The sequence below is a fragment of the Amblyomma americanum genome, chromosome 3 (genome assembly GCF_052857255.1).
Source record: "Amblyomma americanum isolate KBUSLIRL-KWMA chromosome 3, ASM5285725v1, whole genome shotgun sequence".
In the NCBI taxonomy this organism is placed as follows: domain Eukaryota; kingdom Metazoa; phylum Arthropoda; class Arachnida; order Ixodida; family Ixodidae; genus Amblyomma; species Amblyomma americanum.
The window spans coordinates 190,455,432-190,483,085 of record NC_135499.1 but is presented as its reverse complement, the minus strand read 5'-3'; the positions used below and the strand labels follow the sequence as shown (position 1 = coordinate 190,483,085).

Here is a 27,654-nt window from a genome sequence, read left to right as displayed (position 1 = left end):
TCTCGACACAAAGAGCAGCGGTTCGATTCTGCTGTTATATTTTTTAACCGAAATTGTCCCTCTCGACCAATCAGGATTTTCGAGTCGCGCCAACGCCGTGCTAAAAATGCCAGGATCCCTCCATAGAACAGGGACGAATAACGCAGAAGACACGGGACGGGGGCAGCGGACAACACAAGGCGGTACCAAGAAATAAGCATTCATTCACTGACACAACACCGTGGCTTTTTCAGGCCGAACGCACTTGCGCTCAGACAATCACGAGGCGACGGTGAAACGCGAATACACTGACAATAAAACTTACGGCAAACGTGAATTACAATAACCCGCATGTGGAAGGGGCGACACCAAAAAAAAAAAACAGCAACCTAAGCGTCACGTGGAAAGTAACACTTAATTCTTTCTGCAGTATGGCAACAGAAGCAGGGGAGGATTTAAAGCGGGAGGGAGGGGAAGAGTTGTGTGGAACCCACCAAGCGAGAAATTTTGCATAGAAAAACCATGCCGAACCACATTTTTTCGACGAAAAAAGAAAGAAATCCATGGTTCAAATGGGACCGTTCCCTCCCCTCCGACCGCCCCTCAAAGAGCGACCCATAAACCTGCCCCCAACACATCCACGAGCTGACACATCGACCCGGCTGCGAGCGTAGGATGGTGACCGCTTTGACAGTTTCTCGTTCAAGTTGTCCCTTTCTTGTTCAGGTAATGTCGGTGTCAATGGACTTGGGGTAGCATAACTTACAACCATAATAGTTAGCTGGCAAATCCGCCCCTCCAGCCGCATCGTGAACGATCCTCCATTCAGCTACCAGTTTGTCCAATATAAGAGCGACCATAACTAAGCGGAATCTGAATCCTGTAGCGCATGATCGAAACATCAATTTTCGAGTGTTTGTTGCTTGCTTTGGGGTCCCCTTTCCCAGCAAAGTGCACAGCTTAGAAAGATTAGATTACAAGGTGCACAAAAGACCACGCCACATTTGACAGAATTTATTTTTTTTTTTAGGTTTTAGGATTATGCGCTATCTTACGGAATAACTTGATGTTTTCTTTGACTATAGCTAGTTCTCAGGAAAACGATTCTTCTGCCTTCCGAGGCTTCTTGACCAGAGTTTGAGCAACCGATCTTAGCAGTGATCTCGGAAAGCCCACATTATTTTCCAGTCGTCCAACTCGAAGATGAAAGCTGGAACTGCATGTCGCGACGCTGGCGATCAAGCTGCGAAAAGTTTCCGCGAGATGGACCAAGAGTCGCGGCACCTTGGAACACTGCTGACAGAAGGAGGAGCCGGGGGACACAGCGGACGGAAGTCTCAGCAGCAGACGGGACGGTGCGCGCAAGGCAAAAAGGCGAACGCAGACGACGAAGTGCACGCGAAAGAAACAGTCGCGCAAAATGAAGGCGGGTCCGCAGGAGGACAAAACGGACGCAGCAGCAGCAGTCTACGCACAGAAGTGGCCCGGTCCAAGCCACAGCCGTACACAGAGTGCATCACAGGCCGCCGTCACGGGACGACACAGTGACCTCGTCCTTCGTCCCGACGCCCTGGCGGTCATTCCACTTCCCCTTTTATGTCCGCGCAGACAGCGCCATTGAGCGCGCACGCAATGCGCGAAAGAAATAACGAAATAAAAAAGGGGGGGAGCGGCGCGGAACAAAAGCGCGACACTCGAGAGGGACCACGAGGGCGCGCTATCCGCGTACCGCCGGAAGAGTGCGGAGCAGCACAGCGTAGAAATATGCGCACCGCATTTTGCCACGCAGAGTAAAATTACGTCACAGCTGCCTTCGACGGGCACCGCCACAAAGCAATAACGCCGGCGGATGTGTTTGAGGGATACGTGCGTGGGAAGACTCGATTCAGCGCCGGCGACCACTAACCAACCCGTCCCTTTCACCGCCGCCCAATTTCCCCCGCGCAAATAAGCCCGTCGTCGTGAGCCACAAGCCCGCCCTCGTAAGTGTGCCCCTGCAAGTCAGCTCACGAGGACCGATTTGACTCAACCACGCGCAGACAGCGCTGCCGTCGGCGCAAGAGGCCGAGTGCAGCGGCTGCAGTGCGCACAGGAGAGGAGGGAGGGGAACGGCATCTGCTGCGCCGATGGGCACCGCGCATACCGGAGCAGCAGCGCAGCCAGATCCGGCGCAGGCGCCGGTAACAGAAGAAAAAACAAAAGGCAGAGGACACTGCGGCCGCGTCAGACGACGACGACGTCTGGAAGGAGAGCGGAATGCGGAGTCCTCCGCGCTGGGCGTCAACAATACGAGGAAAACGACGCACAGGTGGCATTGCACCGGCCTACAGCAGCGCCGCCATGCTTGGGGTACACGTAGATGACGAACTCCTGCTCCGCAAGCACGTTTTCTTCGCGTGCCACGCTGAGAATGCCGCTTGGAATCAGCGTGCATAGGAGATTCGGCCCGCAATTCGCGCGTGCATCTCAGAGAAAAGGCGCCAATTGACCATTTGCGGAGAAGTTTCTGCGCATGCGTGGTGAAGGCGCAGGCAGCGCCCTCTCTGGGCGGTTTGGTTTTTGGTTGGAAAACATGAGCCAGCCGTGCATTCCTGCGCTGTATTGCGACGACTGATGTGAGCTGTAACTTCCACGTAACTGACATGTAACTGCAACGCGATTTATCCAAGCTAACCACGTGTTTTGCAACAGCGAGACCTGTACGTAATAAAGGCCGCGACGACATACAAGGCGCAAAAGACGAACCCGTTGATGGGGCCAGTAATGCGCACATCCAGCACGTTTCGAAACGGGTGTTGCTGCTTTATTTCGCGCTTACTGCCGAGTACACACTGCTCGGTCGTTCTAGAAGAGTTTTGACACCGACGCAGGAAAACCGAATGATACATACTAGTATGAACATTTACCATTAATGCTACAATGTGCTTCCTGAACAGCGGGGGCACGGCCGAGCGCAGCCTCGCGTATATCCGCGCATTCTAAGGCTCCCGCGGCCCGTTAGCACGCAAAGCAACGCTCTGCCGTATCAGCACGAGCCGGGATTGAGATAGTACAACGGGTCCTTTAATAATCAGCTAAGTGTGCCCTGAGGCAAAAGGTGTCGTGTTAAGTTAGCAGAAACTCCGGCCCTATCAAGGAAGCGCAAACGTAAACGTCTGTGTGCATTAGGAAAGTGCATCCCATTATACTGTCACACTCGCCCGCGCATAGGCGCACATTCACGCACATTTTCACTTGGTCGGCGCTCCGTTGAGGTAGCAGAGTGCAGGTATTGCCACACATGGTCGTTTTTCAGGCTACAACGCGAAAATAATTCGCCACACCCTGTTTCTAAAAACGGAAATGGGATGTTCTCCTCTTCCATCATACTCTTTCGTTAGCTGACACACAAGCGCACGTGAGCTGCTGAACGCTGCCTTGCGCATGCTTGCTCGAGAGCCCCTTTCCAACCAAAGGTACCGGCGGAGCTTCTCTGTTTGCACGACAGGCGGCGCTCGCTTTTCCGCAAATGGTCCATTCTTCCTAGCGTGGAAGTCCTCTGCACACAACACGCACGCGTGACCGGACTTGGGGAAAACCTTGATACCACATTGCAGCAGTCGTATTTTTTACACAGAGGTGGCCGTAGATTGTCGACTCGAGAGCAGACGGCAGTTGACACTTGATATATATATATATAGCCCGCGCTTCGTCCGTCTTTCGCGTCGACCTCCGTCAACCCAACGCACAGTGCTGCAATTAGTTTTGGGGGTTGCCGCACCAGCTCGCGCACTTGCAGCATCGCCGTCGATGTCATATCGTGTACGAGAACAAAACAAAAAAACTCATTTTAATAGATACGAGGTCGCATCCTTTCATTCAACTCTTATGCAAGCTTTGGTGGCCGTCCTGCTCTTATTCGTGCTCGCCCTAAACGACCGCAGGTGACCACAAAGACCCGGCGACTATGCAGGCCGAATCTCCCACGCATGCCGATTCCCCGCTGCAATCTGGTACGTGCTGCACCCCAAGCATGGTGGCCCGCGGCGTCGCACCGCGGCGCGACTGTGCACCACTCTGCCGCATTGTGGATGCAGGGAGGGAGAACCACAACGCTATGTGGAACATCGTAGGCAGAGCACGGGGGAGCGTTTATAGCCTGTAGCAGGCTTCACTGCGGCATGTCTGGCCACGACTCCCGAAGCGTCGGCGATTGTCCGGTCGAAAACAAGGAGGCTAGCATTGGGAATTACGGCCGAAGCTGTGAGGCACAATTCTCACTGAGTGCGCACTACTTTTTAGGCGCGGATGAAGTCAGAGCGATTCGCCCTATAAAGACCGGCCGCGTGTCATACACCAACACGTGTTCTCGAAGTCTCGGTGAGGACGAAAATGTGACAAGAGGTGAGACCAAGTGCAGGATGTTGCCATGCACGGCACTTGATCTTTGTCGAAACGAAATACGCTTGTGTTCCCTTCGGATGTAGGGCGAACTATACTGGTTCGCTAGCTTTGGCAGTTTTGTCTGCTAAGTACGAAACCAAGTGCATAGTTTACGATATCGCCGGTTTGAGCTTTGCCAACTATGGAAGGTTTCAAACTATCATCTATCTAAAAAATTTGTAGAACAAAGCTTCCCGACTTCGCGCATTAATCAGCGAAAGCTGGCTAGAATTAGCGGCGTTTTAGGCAGTTAAGGCTGGTGTGGCGTTTCCGCTGACAACGCTGTGGCAGAAATGCGGCACTGGAGCAAACGACGCGGTACAGGTGATCATCGAAAAGTGACACACATCCTCTCGCATTTACACATCATAAGAACTCCTTAGGTGCCCCCATAATTTTCTTTTCATGCTTCCTTCGGTTGCAACAACAACCGCCGCCGCGCTGTGAGAAGTCTGCAAATCATGCTGTGCGCCGTCTTGCTAAATTTGGGCCACTGCGGCCATATGCTAGGTTTTCCGGGCAAGCCTATCTCCAATTTTTAAAGATAGAGTTTTGCATGTAAAGAGAGGCTTTTTGAGGCGTAGTAAAAAAGTGCTGGCGGACGCAAAAAAAAGGGCCACTCATGCTAACTAGTAGAGTTGTTAACTAAATTCTAATAGTTAACTTTATAACTCTCACCCATATGCACCTGATTGCAACTAACCGACTTGTAGCCGGTCGTTAGTAATTAGTAATTTGGCTATTACAACTAGTTACGTGCACTGCAGGGGTTACTTTTGCCTGCGTGTTTTTGGAAATCGCCCCGACGCGGTGCAGGTGGCGACAGGCGGACCATGCAGACTTTTCCTGGTCTCCAACAACATGGCGGCCGCTGTGACGTCAGCGCGAGAAGTCTGCGCCAAAACGGCAAAGTTGATCGATCTGACGACGCACGCGTACGGGCAAACGACCGTCGCGTACGTCTACGTCACGAACGACACCACCGCTTCACCTTCTCTCGTGCCGTTTCACTGCACTCGTGCGTAACAGCCTGGCACATGGAGCGGGATCCCAGGCACACGCCTCGAAAGCTAAACCCCGCGTCGGCATCCGTCGAAGGCAGCGGGAGCCCGGACGTGCGTCAAAAGAGGAGGACGGCTACACCGCCCGCGTTACGCAAATAGCTACCCCCCCGGTTCGGGCAGGGAAGCGTCCCCGCACGCCAAGCGCACTCGATTTCGCGACGCGGCACCCTGCTAAGCGAGCCACGCGAGTCGCCGAGCGCGGCCAAAGAGCGGAGGAGAATCAAGCTCGCGACCGGGACCGCGGCGCAGCGTAAAACACAGCGGCAGAAGCCACTGACGTGTGCCGACGCATGCGCGCGTAGTGGCGGTGCACGAGTAGTACGCGGACGCTCCTCCGACTCGACATGGGGCAGCGATGACCACTGCAATTACGTACAGGCGTCGAACGCGAAAAGGCAGAATCCAGTCTCGTCACGTCATTTTTTTTATGTTGTTTCGTATTGCTATATTTCCCCGGAGGGAGAACGAGGGCGCGGGCAGACACGTCCGTATCCGACTCTTTCCTCAACGACGACCTTCAGTGCATGCGGGGAAGGGTCGATAGTAATAAGGGACCCGGAGCGGGTTCCGGCAGCGTGACCATCTCCGCGGGCGCGCTCCGCGATACTACGGGGGGAAGGCGGGGAGATATCACGGCGGGAGCGCACATTCGATTCGACGACGACGCAACCGTACGTATTATGCGTTCGCCATCGCGGCAACCAAGCCATTCATTTTGGCGAAACCCTTTCTGCCCGTCGCCGCACAACCCGACGAGCAACGAGAAAGGAGGCGTCTCCGCGCGCCCACGCCGGCGACGACGTGACGGATGAATGGACGGAGGTTGCCAGCGAATGGGCCGAACCCACGCGATGCACTGGCAGGTGCGCCAGGTAGGAAGAGAGTGACGCGGCGCCTGCAGGAAGGCGAAAGAGTGACGCTGTGCTCTCAGCCGCACATGACCCGTGGCGCACCGTGCCCAGCGGTGCGTAGGTCGCCCAATAACGGAAGAGAGGCAATTCCGTCAACCGTGTCCTGCCAGAGTTGTACAGTTTTCGAAAGTTCGACGGGAGAGACGTGTCTGAATGAAATATGTACATTTGTCTAACCCGGGTTCAAACCCGACCGCGGCGGGCGCGTTTCGATGGAGGTGAAACGCAAAAGGCGCCCGTGTGCTGTGCGATGTCAGAGCACGTTAAAGATCCCCAGGTGGTCGAAATTATTCCGGAGCCCGCCACTACGGCATCTATTTCTTCTTTCCACTCCCTCATTTACCCCTTCCCTTACGGTGCGGTTCGGGGGCCCACCGAGATATGCGAGACAATTGCTGGGCCATTTCCTCTCCTCAGAAACCAATTTTCAATTTATCTGAAGGCTGCCACTACAGCCATGCTCCTCAAAGCGACGGTGGCCCAACGGAGGAAAACTCGCATTTTCAATGTAAACAGTTCCCGCGCAAACAGCGAAAGGCTGCTACAGATTCAAAGAAACGCGAAACAGCCAAGAAGGCCGAAAGGAAACAGTGAGCGGAGAGCTCCACGTTCGCGCATTCGGCCGGAGTAGAGCGCGCAGCCTCGCGCACAAGCAGCAAATGCAGGCTCTCAAATGAGCGGCCATCAATCAACCCGCACCACGCGTCCACGTCATTCACGCGCCGTCGCGCCCAGAGGGCTGCGCGATGAAGCGCGCCCGACGCTGCGGCAGCAGCAGAGGTCACACACGCGCGCGCAGGACGGACGGGACGCTTAACACAGCCACCGCCGCACGTCGATCATCGAGGGCCACTCCCGAAGAATGCGTTTCGACCGCCGCCGCCGCCGCCGTGGGAGAACCAAACCAAACCACCCAACCAACGCGCCATTCTGTTCGACCGTGTTTCTAAAGCATACGCTATATACGCGAACGGCGACAGGGGCTCGCGAAATGCGGAAAACGCGGGCCGCTTCGTCGCCAGGACAATGCCAGCATCCATCTTCGGCAGACTAAGGTGAGGGCCAGGGAACAAGGAGAGACAGACGCCGTAAGCAAGGAACAGTCCTCGCGATTCATTTGCGTTGTTTGCCCACCCTGGCGTACGCAGCAGCGGTCGCCGGCGGTGGGACTTCTTTCCCGCTCGCCCCCATGCATTACACGCCGCTATTGGCATGCAGAAGTGCAGTCCTCAAAGGTTTTCTGCTGACGCGAGGAAAGCGAACGAATAAACAAACGAGCAATTTCAAGAAACCTGTACTTACAACCCTTATGATTCTGAAATTTCGGTTCGTATTCGCGAAATTACGGATCTTAAATCTCAAGGAAAGGAAATGGCGCAGTAACTTCCTCACTTCCGGATAGGATAGGATAGGAAAACTTTTAATATCCAACAGAAAGAGGGTTGCCAGAGGGCTACCCGCCTAGACGACGGCCGAACGGTCTTGACTCTCGGCGGCGGCTTCGGTCAGTCGGACGAGTTGTAACTGAGTCGCCGGGTCGGAGCTCAGTAGTAAGGTCTCCCATTGATCTTTTGTGTTAATACCTCGTCCCTCCCGGGGAGCATGAGGACATTCCCATAGTATGTGGTCCAAGGTGGCCCTAAGTTCGCAGTTCGCGAATTTTTCTGAAAATTGCCCTGGGTACATAAGACTCCAGAGGGCCGGGTTTGGAAATGTGTAAGTTTGTAACCGGCGCCAGTTGATGGCTTGGTATCTGGACAAGGATCTATCCGCTGGAGGAAGTCTAGCTCGTTGCAAACGATAGTGTTGTGTAATTTCTCTGTAGGTCACCATGCGATCCCTGTCTGTAAAGACCACCTCGCTCGGGTCCGCCCGGAAAGAAAAGCCTCGGGCGAACTCGTGGGCCGTCTCATTACCAGGCAGGGATGCATGTGCTGGTGTCCAGACTAGCGTAATTTTCCGGTCTATTACATGACGGCTTAGAATTGTATTCGTTAGAGGGGAGACCCGGCCCCTGCTGAAATTTGGTATGGCACCTTTGGAGTCACTGATGATGCATCTCGCTTTTGTGCCTACACAAGCCAGTGCTATGGCAGCTTCCTCTGCAGTCTCTGGGTTGGAAGATGGAAGCGAAAAAAGAGAGACAGAGATAGGTGCCGTTGTGGAGGGCTCCGAAATAATTTCTACCACCTGGTGATCTTTAATGTGCACTGGCATCAGAGAGCACACTAGCGCCTTTTGCGTTTCGCCTCTATCGAAACGCGGCCGAGTACGAACCCGCCTCCATCCACTACGGCACCTGTCTTTCTTCTTTCACTCCAACCTTTCTACCTTCCCCAACTGGAGCGACAGTGGCGAGCCTTGCAAGCCCTCGAATGGAGTGCGGGAGAGAGAGAGAGAGAGAGAGAGAGATAGAGTTTAGATGCCTTTCTCCGGCCTCCCCGTATTGGATTGGATTGTAAAACATTTACTGTGTCGAGAGCAGGTTTTCTCAGGAGACACATACTAGATGGCCGCTAGCCCATGGCTGGCGGCGACCTCATTGGCCCGCTCGATTGCCCGTACTTGAATCTTGGGGTCCGAGCTGACCAGCACGACCTCCCACCGCTCGGGAGAAGGGAGCTGTATCAACTCCGCCAGAGGCAGATCATTTGCGCAGTTTCACAGAATGTGGTCGTATGTGGCCCTTTCACCACATTTATGGCAGTTTGGGTCGTACTGGCCAGGATACATGAGAGCGAGCACTGGCGGATTGAGCGTACGGACGGGCGTCCATATATCGCCCTCCGGAAGGAAGGCCTCGATATATGTTTCACGAGATCCATCCTAAGCTAAGGATGGCGCTGGCGTCTGCAGCGGGGGCGGTCCACTCCGGGGGCCAGACGGCTAGGGAAGCATATGGGTCCCGTGAAGAGGGAACCACTTCCATCATCGACGGCGTCTAAGAAGACGTCGCAATTAGCTCGGCTCAATAAAGTTGCTTCTCTCTCCCCCCCCCCCCCCCCCCCTCCCCCATCTTCACGCACGTCGTGGCCTCGGGTGGCTCTGAAGTTAGTTTAGCCGTGTCTGTAGTGCACGCTGTACTGCGGGGCGCATTTGCTCTTGGGGCAGCAGTGGTGGCATTTCGGAGCTTGCCGCCGTACAGTTTGGCGGGACAAATAAGCACTGAAAAACTGTTGGCCTTTTGAGCCTTTTCTTTCAGCCAACTGCCTCACAATACTGCATTGAAGCAACACTCTAACGCAAGTTTCCTTACGCGTCGAAAAGACTGCAGATATACGGACACGTACCGCATTTGAAGTCATTTTTACGAAGTCATACATGTACCCCTTTGTTCACAAAACCAGTCGTCGAAACGGCTTGAAAGTGATGTCATTCAATTTCTAGAGTCTTTCTGAGAGCAGTTTTACCATTTGTACGCACGTGAGACTTGGCACACAGCTTACGCCTCATAAAGGGTGAACAAAACGAGCAACACGCAGCGCAATTAAAGGGGTGTACTATGCCCTAACAGAAAAAAAAGGACCCTGTTTTGGGCACCTTCTCCCTGCGACAGTTTGGAAAATTCATGCATTTTTCCCTGCGTTATTTGTCAAAAACAAAACTGCAGAAAATTCCCGCAAGTACTGCTCGTCGGTCGTAGTATAGTAAGTCGTTTTTATTAAAAATAATAATAAAAAGGAACGAAAAGATTTTTGCTAGACCCGGCATCTGTCATCGATACTGGAGCACCTGAGCCGGGGCAGCGGAAATAAAGGACAGCAGGCAGAATGGAGAAATGAAATGAAAGAGGCGAGGGGACAGGAAGAGAGGATTGGGGGAGAGGTAATATGCACAAACTATTTACACAACAAGAAATGTTCCGTTTTCGACGCCCCACGACGCATTTCAAGAAGGAACGACCCGTAAAAAAAAAGTTCGCCGCCGCCTCCACCAGCTGAGACTACGCCTTCAACGGAAAGGTCGTCGAGAATCCAGTTTCAAGGATTACATAATCAGAGTGCACTTTTTAACGGAAGCGAAGGAAATCGAACAGCGCTAGCTCATAAGCGACTTGTACAGCTCAGGCTAGTGTCAGCTAGACATGACCACCGTATTTATCCCGTGCATGTCGACAACCTACCTTGGGGAGATGGAAACGGAGGTCGCCCAAGGAAAGCTCTGAGCCGCCAACATGCGATTAAAATGACCGGCACAGAGTATCGCATATCGCTGATGCTACGCCGTTGTGATAAACTCGACACCACTGATTGAAACGCGTAGCGCGAACCGCATTCGCGCAGTGAGTCAAGGCGCGAGAGAAGACACGACAGGGGATAGAACCGCTTCCTTTTCCTTCTACTACTGTTCGGCAGAGAACCTGGTCGTCCACAGCGCAACCGATGTCGTACGCTAACGGCATAAGTTTATCGAGCAAGACTGCAATTTGACCAGTAAACAAAAAGTGCGCGCTCCACTTCTCCGGTAATTGTTAAAATTCCCCGCTTTAGACGCAGTTGTATAATAAAAATCTCTCCGAAAAAAAAAAGGGGGGGGGGGGGGGGACTCCTCGATCGGAACATTTCCGTATTACAGAGAGGCAAGAAAAAAAAAGCACACGCAAGACAGGACCTGATTAATCGCGTTGTCTGTCTTTGGATAAGTTTCGCAACGAACCCAAACAGCCCTCAATAATTATGGTCCTTAATCGTGTTTCGTTCCGTTTTCGGGCACACCGCGAGCTTTGGAGGAAGGATCAAGCACACCGTACACGAATACAGCCAAGAAGTAGCCTATTTCGTCTCCCTTCTTGGCACGAAGCTATGCAGTCGAGGAGAGCGCGCATAAACCACCTCTCTTTAAAAAAAAAAAGAGAGAGAAAAGGAAAAGAACACGCTAGGCTGTACCATTGTGTCTGTCACGCGGCACAGGAACGAGGGTAGGCCGCGTCACTGTCGCCTTTCTTCCTCCGCTGTGCACCGCGACAGCTACCGGCGGCAGGCAACACAGTCGCTGCGCGCTTCCTGCCTCCAGACAGCGCAGGAAGTGCGACGGGCGCCAAGGAAATAAAATAGAAAAAAAAATAGCAAAGCGGAGAGCGTCGCTAATGAACTTGCCGACTCGACCCATGCCCCGGCCCCCCTCCGACTCTCGAAGTAGCGTGCCCTTTCACATCTCTTGACATGAAGTAGAACGAGACATGGGAACCAAGAACAAAACACAGGCGTCCCCCCGCAGCTGCCAATATAGGCAAGAACATGCGGTGCCTTCTATCCAGGTGGGAACGGCTTCGCCGAAGGTATTAAAAAGCCGCAAAAGGGACATCGACGGGAAGTTTGCAGGAAGTCTACACCGATGCACACAGCCGACCACGAGATGCCAGTAAGGGCACCTCCCAATGAAGATCGCGGTGTTGGTTGGTGACTGCGGTTCTTGAGAAGGAGGGCCTCGCTCTGTACACTGCAAGTTGTCGGTCCAGCCGAAGAGGCTCGTCTGCCCTACGCGCAGACGTGAAAGTCAATTAGCGCGACGCAGGTTTAAAGCAACGAAAGACACTCTTCGGAACCTTTCACCCCCGCAGCGGAGTGACGCAAAGGCTTCGCTCTTGCATACGCAGGGCTGCAGCGCTGCTGGCCCTCATTTGTGGAAAGGGGGAGCGAGGGTCACCGACTTTCAGCAGGACGAACCAAGATCAAGCGGCAGCGCAGTAGCCGGTGCCGATACCAGCGTCCCGTCAATCCACCTCGACATTCTCGACCGGCAGGCGTAGCAGCAAAGGAAGGGCCTACTTTTAATCTTCTCGTGTCCTTCCCCCGCACGTCCCAAATCCGCGAGCCGACGACACTTCACACCCGCAGAGGGGCTCAACTGAAAGCTCACCGAAGAACGCGGCCCCGAAGAACAGCCAGCGTCGTCGGGGAAACCGCGACGGTCCACTGCGCCCGCCTCGGCGATGGTCCGATAGATTCGCGGTCGTGCAGACCGCAGAGCCGGATACAAGTGCGCAGACACGCGAGCAACGGCAGCCGCAAAAGGCGGCAGCTGCAAAAGCAGCGGCCATTCCATTGATACGCCGGCTGCCAGACGTCGCCGACCGGCCGAGCATCACCCGGAGCCCTTTCTACTCTTTTCTTTTTGCTTCTCTTCGAGCCCTCTTTCCCCAAAGTCGGCCATCGTTCGACTCTTTCATCTTCTCCGTACTACCTCTCCTTTGGCCCCTATGATAAAAGTCCCACTGCCGCAGCACCCGCTCGCCGATGCCGATGATGCACCGCAGCTGGCGTCCCGAGCGAGTGTGCCGTCAAAAATAATCACCGGCCAGGAGAGACGAACACGGGAAGAAGGAGGAGGAAAAGAAATGGGAAAGAAGGAAGCGGCAAAGGGACAACAACGCGTCGACGGCCAGATAACGAAGCGGTTTAGCGGCGGCGCACTCCGCACGGAGAGAGAGAGAGCGGGCCGCCGAAGAACGCGGAAAGCCTTCGCCCGGCATCTTCGTCCTCCTCCTCGGCACTTCGTCGTTCTTTCCCGCCGCTCACTTGATTACTTGGAAAGCCGACACGGAGAGCGACTCGCTTCTTTTTCGCGCAGGACAGTCCATATAGAAAAAAAGTCTGTAGCAGAAGCCGCTACTGTTGCCGTTATCCCGTGGCCGACGCACACCCCGCGGAACGCTAAGTGCCCTGACGCAATAAGCCGGTATTCAATAACAATACAATGGGCTTTCGTTAGTATGAACTCGCTTAATTCGAACCGACTCTCCGGTCTCGTCTAAGTCCGAACTGCGCAAAATTCGAACAAATTTTCGGCTTCCATTGTGTACAAATTATCCAGTGTCGATAGTACGATAACTGTAATAATAACTGTTCACCTAGATAATACGCCGACGACGAAGGGGCATCATATATTAAAATGATAAGACAGGAGACCGGATTCGTCTAGCGTGCACAGTTATAAGGAGGCTTGGGAGCCCACTGTGCTAAGGGTAATAATTAATCTCTTAACATGCCGGGTCCCCAAGTTTCCCTGAACACAAGCTTCACAAGGAGTAGCACCTCTCCAGACAAGGCAACAGCCACAATCCACACATGAGAGAACAGCCAGACTAAGGCTATGGTCATGTGGACGTATGCTGTCACCACCCCCGAGTGGCCAAGAGGCCTCAGGTCAACGTCGGTTTTCACTGCGCCCCATGTCTAAGATTGCAAACAGTTCCCTCGCAAACTTCCTCTCTCTCGAGACTGATAGCAACGCCGACACCTCGGCGGGTCATCTTGGGAAGCACACGTTCGCACCGACGTGAACGAACGTAAGCGGGGCTTCCAAATGCCGCGCATTGCGTAACCCTGGCGACAGCGTAAACAAGCCGTTCGCTTAGAGACGATGCACTACTTCGACCCCGGCTTCGCGCTGCGGCGAGCAACGAATTTTCTGCCTACTGAAGCGAAAGCTTCAATACGCTAGATCTTCAAGAGGGCAGCGTCAGTGCAGTCACGTGGCAGGTGTCACGAGGCAGGTCATGTGACCTACTGACGTCATCACAATCTGCCCACCGTGGCAGGTGGCAACTGCCCCATCGGGCATTTTTTCATCGACGCTTTACAGACAATCCGTTCGGCAGTGCGTGCGGCGTTTGTGAACGTAGCCATGCAAAGGAAGCTTTCGCTTGTCACAAAAGTTTAAACCACAGCTTTTTTTTTTTCTCGAAGCGCGGCTTATAGGAGAAGCGAGCGTAGTGCTCGCTCACTATGCTGCCGCGGCTGACTGGGGCTCCGATCTTTCCGCTTCCCGCGTGCGTCATCCCCGCGCATAACTGTTTTGAAATCCGCACGCAGGAGCTGCTGCTGCCGCGGAGCAACGCCGGCAAGAGGTAGTGTGATCGCATGCGCGAAACGGAGCCAGAGGCCAGGGACGACCGGGCGGCGCGCGCGAGCCAGTCGTAGGGCCCCGCAGCAGCAGCGAAACGACAGCGGCACGCGCGCTGGTCTTTCCGGTTTATGAGCCGCTGCGATTGAGCCTCGCGATCGCGCGTGCGGAGCGGGAGAAGCGCCGTTTGGTTTTTTTTTACTTCTCGGCAGCTTTCCTTTGCACGTGCAGCGAAACAACAGCAACGCGAGAAAGCGGAGCCGCGACGAAAAAAAAGAAAGAAAAGCGCACCGCCGAAGCGAACCTGCATGACAGGGTAAACCGAGGCCGGAAGCATCGTCTTCGTCGCCGCCTTTTTTGTCGCGGAGACAATCTGATGATGCACCCCGGCCTCTCTCACTAACACGGACGAGTAGGGAGGGATGGAGAAAAAATAAAATAAAACGGCAGCGCGCACGTTAGTCTGGCACAAAACACAGTCGTGACCGTGTTTCAGACAGTATACATATTCCGCGATCGGGCGAACAATCGCGCCACAATTTAGAAGGAACGATCAGCCCAGGCACCGGACGCGAACAGCGCATGCGTTAAACTGGCTATGCGATGGAAAGCACACGCACTCACCGAGGCGTCGCATTCGGAGACCCGAAACGTGCCAGCAGCACGACAGAGACGTTCAGCGGACTGCGCCTTGTCCGCGTTCACCTTGCCGCTTTACCGGGACGCGCGACTTTAAGAACCATCTGAAAAGCGCTTCCTACGAACGCACTTTCCCCGTACGCAAAACGACGCGGCCCAAACATTTTCGTTTTAATCTGAAAGGACCACGGGCGCCAAATTTTTTGCCTGCGTGTTCTCTTTTTCTTTCAAATGATGCGTTATTCATTTACGCCTATCACCCCATGCTATTCGCCTACCACTGCTAAATAATTTACAAATTGTAATGAATTTCTTCTTGACGCTGATTCGGTTTCATCAACCGAACGGTGTAGTCGATCTTCAGGTCACGTGAGGACGAAAAAAGAAACGGCGACACAACTGCCGATACGTCGATTGCTGTCATTCCAGCCCTTGAAGCAGGCTGGTTTAAGACTACATATGAGCGTCTATATTGCGGGGGTTTTCTTTCGAGCCTTCACGTGATGTAAAGGCAAACTACACGTTACACCTATCATTCGGCTGATGAAACCGAAACAGCATGAGAGAATAAATTCACTTACAAACTACCTAGCGGTCGTAAGTGAATACCACGCAGCGATTCATGTATTCTAATGGCTAACGCATCATTTGACAGAAGAAAACACGCAACAAAAATGAGGTGTCTGCAGTCCATGATGGAAGACGTGTACCACGGCGGAATGCACCACGTCTCCTCAAATGAGAGGGAAAAAGAGAGACAGGGAGGTTGGCGCTGCCGACTTGGCTCATTCTACATTAGCGTCATCATCAACCCCACCACAAACAGCAGCAGCAGAAGCCTCAAAATCGCTAAACAACGACCCAACTACACCGACATTGTGATCCAACGAGCTGACTCCACTGCCGGACGCCCCCTCATCGTGGCCTTGGCGCCGCCTCAAGCACCCTTCAGATTAACACGGCGGTGGGAACGAAGGAGCACAGAAAACCCGACAGTATTTTCGAAACGTCGGTCTCATGGCGAACGGCACCGTGCACAGAATGGTCGAGCGCACAACCCTCCCCTCACAAGGCTCGGAGCGTGAACCGTTGGGAAGCTGACCCGCCTCTAAAGCATGGTGGCAAGCATAGTGCAGTACCAGACTTTCAGAAGCGATCTACCGCAGCGGTGGCCTAGTGATCATGAGCATGCTCCAGAGCGGAAGGTGCGGGGTCCCATCCCCAGTCGGTACCCACGGCCTGGTGCTCGGCTTCTCGGGGGGCGAAATGCTTGGAATACGGGTCTTTGACCTGACCTTGAGTAGAATAAACACCTTGTACCATGGCACCCTTTGGCGAACCTTCATCATCCTGTTTCAGAAACGAAAAGAGTTACGCGAAAATTTGGAAGCCCTCCGAGCTGGCTCCGAGGAGAGGTTTTCGCAAAACTTGCGCACTCCTTACACAAGCCTGCAACACTTGCCTTTCCCGTTGCTTCCAACTCTCGCTGGTGTTAAGTGGAGCACTGTTTACATCAACCCGATAGCGTCGGGTTGAGTCGGGGGTCGGGTTCTACGCCGCTATGGTGGTTCAAAGCATCACTGTGGGCCACGACGCACGCCGCACACAAGGCTCGAAAGAAAAACAATATAAACAACACTCGAACGCTTTGCTCAATATCGTTAACCTGAACAGCGCCGTGGGGGAGGATGAAAAGGGAATGAAAGAAGGAACGGAGAAATGGATGCGCGTTTGCAGGGATACGGATAAATTTCAACCTCCCGGGTACATTGTATAAGTGTACAGAGTAGGGATTACGCATTAGGGCGTTTGATCCAAGATTCGTACCAATAGGAGAGGGAGAATAATAGTAGGAAACTCCACTTCAAGAAGTGACTAGTCCCAGAGGCCACTTTGTGGTGGCTTACAGATGGCGGCGCCATCTAGAGGCGGCCAATAAAAGCTGCTGCCATAATCTCCCAAAGAGCATTTCTTTTTTGCTTGTTTTACCTCTCATTAATTTGTCTGTCGGACTGTTATAACTGCATTTTTGTTCCTCTGCGCCACTGGTGGTCACCCACGTCTGCGAAGAGAATTGGTAATTTGCGTTGCGCCGCATGTCTGGTACGTAAAACAACGAAATATTTTCGGTGGATGCTCACAGCGTACGCAACGCAGTAAGAGATGCGTACGCCCCAACTAAAAGCGTCTAATGGCTTAGTGAAAAAATGTGACCGCTCGTGAAAAATGTGAATGAAAATCTTGAATATTGTGAATTCTGAGGCGATACTGTAGTGATTCCATCCCTTCTGGCAGCGCCAGCGGCGCTGGTATCGGAGACGCTTCAAAGCGGCGGGTCACTACTGGTAACGCCGCTGGGGATGGCCCGGTGCACTGTCTATTCTAGTAGGGGCTGTGTAACGTGCACTGACATCGCACAGCACACGGGCGTCTTTTGCATTTCGCCTCCAAATTCGAAACTTGACCGCCGCAAGTCGACGGAATAATTTCGACCACCTGGGGATCTTTAACGCGCACTGACATTGCACAGCGCTAAGGCGCTCGTGTGTTGTGCAATGTCAGTGCACGTTAAGGATCCCCAGGTGGTCGAAATTATTCCGGAGCCCTCCACTACGGCACCTATTTCTTCCTTTCTTCTTTCACTCCCTCCTTCATCCCTTCCCTTACGGCGCGGTTCAGGTGTCCAACGATATTATGAGACAGATACTGCGCTGTTTCCTTTCCCCAAAACCAATTTTTATTATTACTAAGACAACAAAAGGGGAGGGCGCAGCCGAGGCGAAATGTTAGGGCATGCCGACTGACGAAGTGCGCTGATGTCGATGAGGAAGTTGAGAAAAGCGCTGGTGTATGCGCTGGCCGAGCCAACGCATACACGCTGGAATGGCGCAGCGGTCGTGTGGCGGCGTGCGCTATGGCTCGAAGGGAGCACCGTCGGCGCGGAACGCTCGCGGCCGAAAAAAAACGAAACGAATTAAGGCAAAGAGTTGGCCGCTCAGGGCGCTCTCCGCGAACCAGTTCTCTTTTGGGCCCCCGCCGACTCGTTTTCGACGCTAAGCGACCGTTACTCGCCACAGCGCCGAGGGCGGCGCGCGTGTGAAAGAGGGAGACGACGAAAGCGTGTTCGGGGCGGAGGAAAACGGGGAGAAAAAAAAAAAAAGTGGCGGGGCATAGCGTGGCGAAGAGATGGGCCTTGCTCGCACATCATCGTACTCATTGACGGCGAAAACAAACGGCACTTCCACGGGCCGCTGCGCGAGAGACACGGGGAGAGGAAGCGACTCTCGGTCATCGAGGGTGAGCGGTGGCGCACTCCTCCGTGGTCGCCGAAACGGGTACGCGCAATCACGAGTGCCCCTGATGAACTAGGGTGCACCTGGCAAGGAGAGAGCGACAGTTCTCGGTTACGACATACCACACCAACGGATAACACCACAGACCCCCCCACACAAAGTCGTGTGTACGGCTATTGCTGCAAGGGAGCTTCCAGACACCTCACCCTTCGCCAGTGCAAGAAAATTGTAATAGCTGTACTGCGCACAGATGCGAAGAGTTAACAGTGGAATAAAAGTGAATAGAACAAGAAATGAAGTATACAAATTAGTTGAACGTAGCAAATGCCTGGCAATATGTGTGCGTGAGTGCGTGCGTAGTTTTTGCAGGTAATTACCGCATTTCACACGCTATTTTCATCAAGATGCGAGGCCTCGGAGCAAGTGCAACTGCATTACATATGCCACAGTGAAGATTAGGGTAATGTTGATGAAATCCGCAGTGGTGCATGTGATGTGCATGCTGTTTCAGCCGGCGGTAAAGATAACCTCATGGCAGCAATAGCACGGGGATACCACAGTTACGGATGCTTGTGATTGCAAAAGCACCAAATTGGAAAAAGTGATGCAAACATTACAGGAGAAGACCCTCATTAATAGTGACCGGAGGCAGGTCTCATGATTGCCTTTTGCAACCAATTGCCTTCGGCCCATGCAATTGGCTGGTGCACCATACAGCCGGTGCCAGCCAATCGCTTGAGCCAAAGCCAACTGGTTGGGAAAGCAAACCATACGAGAATCTGTCTCCAGATGCAAGCTGAGCGCAATGGCTCAGTTGCAGCAGCTGGTTCTTGTGGCCCACTGGACACTACTTGCCACTCAAAGGACTCCGACCAAGATGGATCAGAACTTCTCTACAAAACTTGAAGAGGAAAGAAGAGGTACTATTCTCCTCTTTCCGTCTAGCTTCAGAAAACAGAGGGTGCAGACTACAGAAGTGGAGCATTTTCCAGGCAAGCCCAGAAGGCAAGCAAACAAGTCTATGCGAAAATTTTGACAGATATCCAACCAACATACACCTATACCCTTCAAACGTCTCCTGCTTGGCACATCCAATTCAAGATATGCAGTGCATGACCACGAAATACATTTCCCTTCGAGCCCTTCCCTTAAGTCTATCATTCCATTTCCACTAGGTGATCACAAGATGCCAACATCAATGGAAAATCACAATGTTAGGGTTGGTCACATTTCACAGCTTGGCGTGTTTGTAATAATGCAATGCAAATAAACAGTACAAACTAGGTTAATGGCTTTAACCGTGTATACACCTTGCACAAATGGGCATGATGATGGATGAATTGACTTAGCCAAGCTGCAGCCCATGATGGCAGCACACCTGCTCTATGTATATCTACGTAGATGGCTGTGCAATAAACATGGAGCAGGAAGGAAAAAGCGCAGTAACTGTCTCACTTTCTCAGTGGACAACCAAACCATGATGTGAGGAGAGAACAAAGCGAGAAGTGAAAGAAGGAAAACTGAGAAAGAGGAACCATGGACAGCTCCAGAATATTTCAACCGCCCTGGGATCTATTACATGCACCATCATCACGTACCACACAGGCACCTTTTGTGTTTCACCTCCATCAAATTGCAGCCACTGCCAGAACTGAGTCAATGATGAGTTGGAATAAGGCAGCAGAGGATTCAGGCTTTTTATAACAGGCAATGGGAAGTATATTTCGGTGAGATACGACTCGATAGACTGATAGGCCAAGATATCTGAATCCACTCACTATTTGTCAACAAGTCCTCATACACTGTATGACATCACTCTTTAACACAGCGAACATGGCTCCTAGATGCACATGCTTCTCAAGCTACACTACATTCCACTGCATTGCAATGTGCAAAATAAAAAAACAAACATGCAATGCTACCATTTTTCCTGAGTGGTGAACAAATTATGACAGTTCTAGTGACCTTCTTGTATACCAGGACAGCATGGACCAGGCAAATGGAACTGCCAAACTGAACATTGCAATGCAATGCAGCAATGCAAGACAAAGCATCAATCTGACATAAAGCCACATCATCAAAGTTTTCATGCTGGCATGTGTTTGAAAAATATGCAATGCTGGTTATTTTCAGTAACTTGGGGACTGCATTAAGAAGACACTATGAATTTATTTACTTAAATCATGGTTTACTTCGATTTGCAGTATAAGCTACATCACTTAAATTAAATGTGGCTTTGATGGTAGCCTCACCTGTCATTATCATATGATCCATACTCGGGCAAGTGCAGAAGCTAGTGTTACGCCTTAGATTTTAAAGGGACTGACAATTGACCAAAATGTGGAAGATTATGGTGGAAATGAAAAGATTGTACTTTAGAGTGTAAGCATCAAGCACTGAAATATCGAAGAAATGAGGACTTATATTTATACTATGGCATTAAGCATCACAAAAACAAACACAAGCAACATCTTTGAGTCCTTGCCATTATCAGTGTATCATATGATCACACCTCGGTGTGTTGTTAAAGGACTACAGACACCAAATATCAACAATTATATTACTGTTTTTCTATTGGATCACGTGACCAAGACATCAACTTGACAGCACAGTCGTCATTCGGTCAACGAAACTGAAACAACATGAAAGAAATTCAATTATAAATTATTTAGCGGTTGTAGGCAAATACCGTCCGGTAATCCATGTATGCTAATGTCTAACGCACAGTTTGACGGAAGAAAACATGTAAGAAAATTGGGCGTCTATAGTCCTTTAAGGTATGTGCCACTTTTAGAACACAATATTTTTGATAAAATACAACTTTTTTACATTTTGTACCATTTAAATGACACTTCATTCCTAAATGAACTGTAACAAAAATTATGCTTCTAATTAACATCGTAACAAAGTTGTAACACCTCACGCATCCTGCGAAACCGAAACTAAAAGTTTTCCAGCCAAATATAAGCCTCATTTTTGCATGACTGGTTATTTTTCGTGTTTATTTTTCAGTTTAAGATTATTACACCTTTTTCACCATTAATGTCTATGCGCATAAGAGAGCCGCAAGAAGTTTGGAACACTTTGGATGGGTATGTCAGGATACCGTTTGGTTTGTATGATCACATGTGTCGTTTCAACAATGGTAATAGAGGTACGCTAGATGTTCTGAAGTACACTGGGATCAAACCTGGTCTGTACACATAGAAAACTTTCCTGACTAGTGACAACAGCGTATTTGGAGACCTTCCTTTCGGTCTACTGATGCCACAAAAAACACTAAGAAAAGTGAGCTGCCACATTAGCAAAATAAAGGAAAAGACTAAGGAAGAACTAAGGTACAAATATGGTGCACTTTAACCATCCCGGAGATTGGTCTATGGCATTTGTAGCTATTCCTAATTTTCTTTTTCTTGTCTTTCTCAAAATTGAGTTTTTTGCTATTCCTTCTAAGTGCGAAATCCTAGCTTCATCCATGCACAAGATTTTTACTGAAGCTATGTACATGTATTTCTTATATATCTAGCTGTTGCTGTTGTTTTCACGTTTTGTGCTGTGTTGCAGGAGTTTTTTTACTGTTGTACAATATTTCAGCTACAATGGTGATCATCTTGGCATGCGGGCCTCCAGCACTAGTTGCTACTCAGTGTAACCCCAGCTAAACTTGGGGTTTTCTCTTTAGCCGAAGATTAGGGATGGTCAGAAAATCTTGGAAGTGACACAGCACAAAGCTGCTGCTGTTGTTTTCATGCACCCGCCGCGTTGGCTCAGTGGTTAAGGCGCTCGTCTACTGAGCCGGAGTACCCGGGTTCAAACCCGACTGCGGCGGCCGTGTTTCAATGGAGGCCAAACGCAAAAGTTGCCCATGTGCTGTGCAATGTCATGCACATTAAAGATCCTCAGGTGGTCTAAATAATTTCAGAGACCTCCACTACGGCACCTTTCTTCTATCACACCCTCCTTTATCCCTTCCCTTACAGCATGGTTCCAGTATCCTGAGACAGTTACTGTGTCTTTTTCTTTCCTCTAAATCAATTTTAATTTTTTGTTTCCACGCTATGAAACCAACATTCAAGTGGTGGCAGCCAAGACAAGGTCACTAGGTCAGTGGCATGTCAAGGAACATGACAGTTTTTTCAGCAATAAACAAGCCCAAAAGGTCTCAAACAGGCAGCTGTCCACTGAGAGAATTAAGTTAGGAATGCTTTATGGCAGCATGGACAATGATGACCAAGGGTTGCTTGCAGCCAGGAGATAGCCAGTACTAAACTGGTATTCCGCTGTCATAATGAACAGTGCCATCTACGATGATAGTGTTTGCTGCCAGCTAGCAATTTCATGCTTCTATGAACAGAATGCCTGCACCCATTCTGTGATGTTCAGCGTGTCGCTATGTAAAGACCATGCAAAAATAGGATGCTTTGAATACAACCAAAGTTCAGTTTGTCAAAACACTGAAAAGCTATTGTTCACCATATTACACATGTACCATGTTTGTTCCCTCCTGCAGTTAAGGAATGCTCTCAAGGGCACCAAATGAGTGCAAAGGCTGTCAGCTCGTGCTCAGCATAACGCTTAATTCGTGATATGCTTGTGCACCTCGCACTGGTTGAACTGCCTTACACACAGGTGAAATGCTGTTCAGTGCACAAGCTCAGCCATGTAGACGGAAAGTGAGAGTACCACAGAAGCGCTCGCCTTCGATTACTGTCACTTCAAAGCTTGCCCGGCAAGTCCACGCCTACTCCTAATTCTTCACACCGTGAGCCACCGGCGATTAAAAGTGCCTACCGGCTTCCAACGCTGCCATTTCTGACACCGAGAAATTTAAAAGGCTGTCGAAAATGGCATGCGCACCTTAGATTTCCGCAAACGTCTCATCCTGCATAGTTACAAATAAACGCCATCACTGCTCAGAAAGCATGCATGATCTTCTCCCAGCACTAAGCAATGCTGAGCCGCGTCCTGAGCAGCACGCAGCGTACGAACGGTGTCATCGGAAGCGAACGAGCGCACAGGTGCGACGCGGCACCGGCGCGCTGCAGCGCTAAATCGGCGCTCGCCTGCTAAGAAAACGCGCTTTCCGGTTATCGCGGAGGCCGGTTGTGAAACTGTCCTGACCATTAGTATTTACGACGCAGCGCGCCGCGCGATTAAGCAACTCTACGTAGCTAAGCAGAGCGGAGGAATTCGCTGGCAACGTTCGCAAGCGCGTCAACACGACAGGACGGACAACCGGGCAGCGCGCTCAGTGGTATGAAGGCAGCTGGAATAAAAAAAAGTGAGTCGAGAGAAACCAAAAGCACTGGACTCACCTCATTGAACGCCATGTCGGTGTTAAGTGTCGCGCAGACGCATCGACGAACGCGTGCCCCTAGGTTCCAGAGGTCATTTGCAAGGGAGCGTCGGCACAGACACAGGCCCACCTGAGCGACCCAACAGATTTCACCTGGAGAGTCAGTCACTCCTACTGAGCAGCCCGCGATCCCACGATGCCTCCGCTCGTGGACAACTGTTGCGCCGAGGCGTCAATTCACAATTCGGTCACTGCGGTGAAGGCCACCCGGACTGTTCTTGCACCTTGACAGGGAGCGGAATCGATGAGACGCGAAAGAAAACGTGAAGATGAGGTTACCGATAAGCCTAACAAAATATACGCGATCAACCGGCGGCCACCGAGGACTTGGCTTTCAAAGCTCCACTGTCAAATACAGTTCAACGCGTCCACTGCACTATGACATAAACAATTACGCGCTCACGTCACTGTGATTCATAGTGCGCACAACACACGACAATAAATGCACTCGACTCAACTCAACGCAGTGCACCAAATCATACCAACTATCCGCAAGACGCCATGACAGCAAGTTTCCATTAGGCGAATGAATACAGTAGCGGCGCCGGAAATAGAGTGCACAAGAGCCCGCAAAATGCCGGAACCGGTTTGGTGTCTGCATCGCAAAAAAGTAGTTCTCAGCATGGGTGTCGTTGTTGCTGCGTAAGTAAAGGTGCAAGGCTGACTTTAGCAACATTTTAGCGTACTATGCTGTAGAAAGTGTGCTCTTATAGAAAGTTTGCCTCTGCATACTTGTAAGTTGCAATATTTTGCTCGCGCGGGGAGCGACCTCTATACACGTTCTGGAAAAGGTGGGTGGCTCTGCCTGGCTCTGCAGCCGACTTCAGTTGCGTTATCCGTGTTGTGTGAGTTGTAAACAAAACGACGTATAATTTGTGCACGTTCAGAATGAACCTCTCGGCGTTTTCAAATGAGAACTTCGACGCGAAAGAATGGATCAACTATACGTTCCGAGCCCCAGAGGCTCAAGAAAACAAGGAAGCATACGCGTCCGAAGTGGCATTCAAGCTTCAGCTGTTCATCCAAGAGATGAACAGTGCTCTCGAGGAAACCGCCCAGCAAGTTCAGCAGAACCTGCCAAGAGTGCTTCGCGAGGTCGAGACGATGCAGCAGGAAGCAGCGCTGCTAAAGCTGCAGATGGCTGCCGTGCAAAAGGACATTGCCAAAGTCGAGCAAGACTCTTCCACGTCAATGAAAACGCTCCTTGAGCTGGACACGATCAAGCTGCGGATGTTGGACGCCAATCAGGCGCTAAGGGAAGCCGACAACTGGACGACTCTTTCAGCTGACGTCGACCAGGTATTCCAGAGTGGTGATGTGCAGGCGATAACGGAGAGGCTAGTGGGCCTGCAGACGAGTCTCGAGATACTTGTGGACGTTCCTGATTATGAGCAGCGCTTGCAAAAACTGGAATCGCTCAAGAACCAGCTGGAGGCCATGCTCAGCCCACTCTTGGTTCGGGCGTTTACCACGCAGTCCATCGAAGCCGCTAAGTCCTATGTGCGGATCTTTTCTGACATACGAAGAATGCCGCAGCTGCTCAAGTATTACCACAACTGCCACAGAAATAGGCTTGTTGACGCGTGGCGCAAAATCGTTGAAAATGAAACCGATGACACGTTTCTCGAGTGGCTCAATAATTTCTATGACATTCTTGTTGCTTCGTGGCACTCTCAGGTGACATGGTGCAACCAAGTTTTTCCCGACCCGCCAGCGGTATTCATACTCTCCGACGTCGTCGTTGACGCAATCTCAAATCTCGACCCCAGCTTGCAGTTTTGCCTGGAAGCCGCAATGAAGCAGCAAAACGGCTCGACAGTTTACCTAACTGAAGTGCTTCAAGTTTCTGAACAGCTTTGCAAAAGCCTCGGTCATTCGATATCGACTGCTAATTCTGACCTGATGTCTAGTCCGCACGTCGTCGCTCTCATGAAATCTGTGTTTTCGATGTTTCACATGCACCTTGAAAACTATGACAAATTAGAGGAAAAGTGTTTGCTGGGGGAACTGTCACTTGTACCAACACAAAGTGATGACATACGGGATTCCGTAACCTTACTGTCAGACTCTGTTGCCAAGGTGTTCAGACTGGCCAAAGAGGCAGAAAAGCGTTGCAGCAACTTTCTTCATGGATGTCCGTATGCAGAGCTGCTGAAATCCATCAAAGCACTCTTCCGTAGCTACTTTGAGCGTTGCCAAGCTGTTTTGGTGCAGTTGAAGTCTGCTTCAAAGCAAGACGAACTGGACAGCTGGACAATGTTTCAGTATGCACTCAAGTGCATGCAAACAGCTGGCGACATCTCGCTTCAACTTGGCGCTTTTGACCGGAGCATAACTGCAAACATCAAGACTGCACTGAAACAACTCCATGTTCAAAAAAGCCCCATTGATGGATCTGATGACAAGAAAGACAACATCCTAAACGACCATGTGGCGTTGCTGTTATCGTCTATTATGCAGCGCAACTTGAGGGACTTTGCCACACAAGTGCATCTCGACGACTTTGTCGCGTTCCCTGAGAGCATGCGGGCCATTGCAAAGCTCTGTGCAGAGTTCACCAAGTTCACGTTCGACACTGTGTTTGCAGAAGTGCAGCGTCACTTCAGTGGTGTGCCTTCCCTGAAGGTGTGGTCTCTTGAGAACCCAGAGGGTGTCCTCGCAACAGACCTGCCAGCATTCAGCATTTCACCCATGGAGTACATCACGCAGATCGGCCAGTACCTGCTGACCATACCTCAACACATTGAGCCCTTCATTGTTGAGGAGAACGAAGCCCTCTCAACTGCTTTGCAGCACAGCAACCTTCCTCACGTCATTGAGGGGATCAGTACTGACCATGTTGCAGACTACCTCCTGGGCTGTGTCGCCCAGGCCACCATGTACACATACATTGACACAGTGATGCAGATTGAAAGGCTGACTCGGCAGGCATCAGCACAGCTAGCCACAGACATCAGCTACCTGTGCAACGTGCTGGATGACCTTGGCTTACCACCACTGGAGAGCCTTCAGCACCTGGCTGCCCTTCTCAAAAGTCCACCTGAGAAGTTTGCAGCTGTTGCTGTGGGGAAGCCTAATCAGCTGGTACAAACAGTGCGGATGATGAGGGGAATGCGGTGACTGGCACAGCTTGGCCTGGTGGTGTTTTGTTAAAGTAAAAAAAAAAATCCAATATGCTGGTCCTTTTTCTCTAAGAAGTTCTCTGCAACACCCGACCCGGGCATGGTGCATACAAGTGTCAGCTCACATTCAATAAGTCGTACTTAAAGTATATCGGTAAATCACTACTGAAAGCTGCTCCTACATATTTCTAAGGGAATGATGTGGTAAGGGGTGACATTTCTGTAGTGTATAAAATAGGTGCTGCTGGAAAGAGTTTTAGCTTCGAATGCAATGAATTGAAGTAGTAAAGACATCAAAAGTTCTAGCTGCCATTGTTTTTACTGCAGAACTAAAAATGTAATCACTAATTTCTCAAAGCTATGAAGGTTTACATGACTGGACGGCACTAGAAAATAATATGCATTTGCCCAGTGTTCATTTCTGTGTCATCAGGTTTGTGTGAATCTTCACAAGCTTCTAAATGTGCACCAACAAGCCCGACGACGTTTTTTAGTCTGATATCGTAGAACAAACTGCAAGAACTCCAGACACAGTTCAGATAATTTTCTTGTCTACGAGTTGCTTCTATATAAAGTGGTTTCAGCAGTAAGTGCAAGCATGGCGCTTAGTGTAACAGTGTCAGACAGGTAACAGCACCTAAAGTATGCGAGCTATACGGTCATAGAAAACTAAGGCTTGGATGCAAGTTGCCTTCAAGTATCAGTCATGGCACATTAATCTTTTTCTGCTCTTGTGAAATTCTGCACATTTTAGTGATATCAATATCATACTTCACCAGGCTGCAAGCATGCAGTATATCTAGTTGAAAGTGGTCATGACATAAGGATTTGCGTATGTGGTCCCAACAAGCCTATGTGCTACAAAGGCCGACACATCTCATTGCATCCATGTACCCAGGTCCTGACGTTACATTGTTCTCAGTTGAATTAGATACAGGATGCTGTCAAACAGATTATATTGCACAAAAAAATAGCTCAAAATTATTTACAATCTTGCAGGTTCTGCAGTGAAATCAACAGTCG

General features: G+C 51.0%; 2 protein-coding genes across 2 annotated transcripts in view; one reads left to right on the top strand and one right to left on the bottom strand.

The window, feature by feature from the left end:
- Positions 1 to 24,037, bottom strand: part of GckIII (Germinal centre kinase III) — a 131,543-nt gene extending 107,506 nt beyond the window's left edge. Inside the window, exon 1 of the mRNA XM_077659320.1 lies at positions 23,469 to 24,037. Coding sequence (XP_077515446.1) covers positions 23,469 to 23,483 — 15 coding nt within the window. The 5' untranslated portion in view covers positions 23,484 to 24,037. The remainder of the gene's footprint in view (positions 1 to 23,468) is intronic.
- A 90-nt stretch (positions 24,038 to 24,127) lies between these two features.
- Positions 24,128 to 26,683, top strand: Cog7 (conserved oligomeric Golgi complex subunit 7). The gene has a single exon (XM_077659314.1). It carries the CDS (start codon positions 24,398 to 24,400, stop codon positions 26,627 to 26,629), a length of 2,232 nt encoding a protein of 743 aa, XP_077515440.1. The 5' UTR covers positions 24,128 to 24,397; the 3' UTR covers positions 26,630 to 26,683.
- The last annotated feature ends 971 nt before the right edge of the window (positions 26,684 to 27,654 follow it).

Excerpts from the sequence above, each read along its gene's own strand:
- Cog7 (XM_077659314.1), top strand. The coding sequence starts at position 24,398 with ATGAACCTCTCGGCGTTTTCAAATGAGAACTTCGACGCGAAAGAATGG.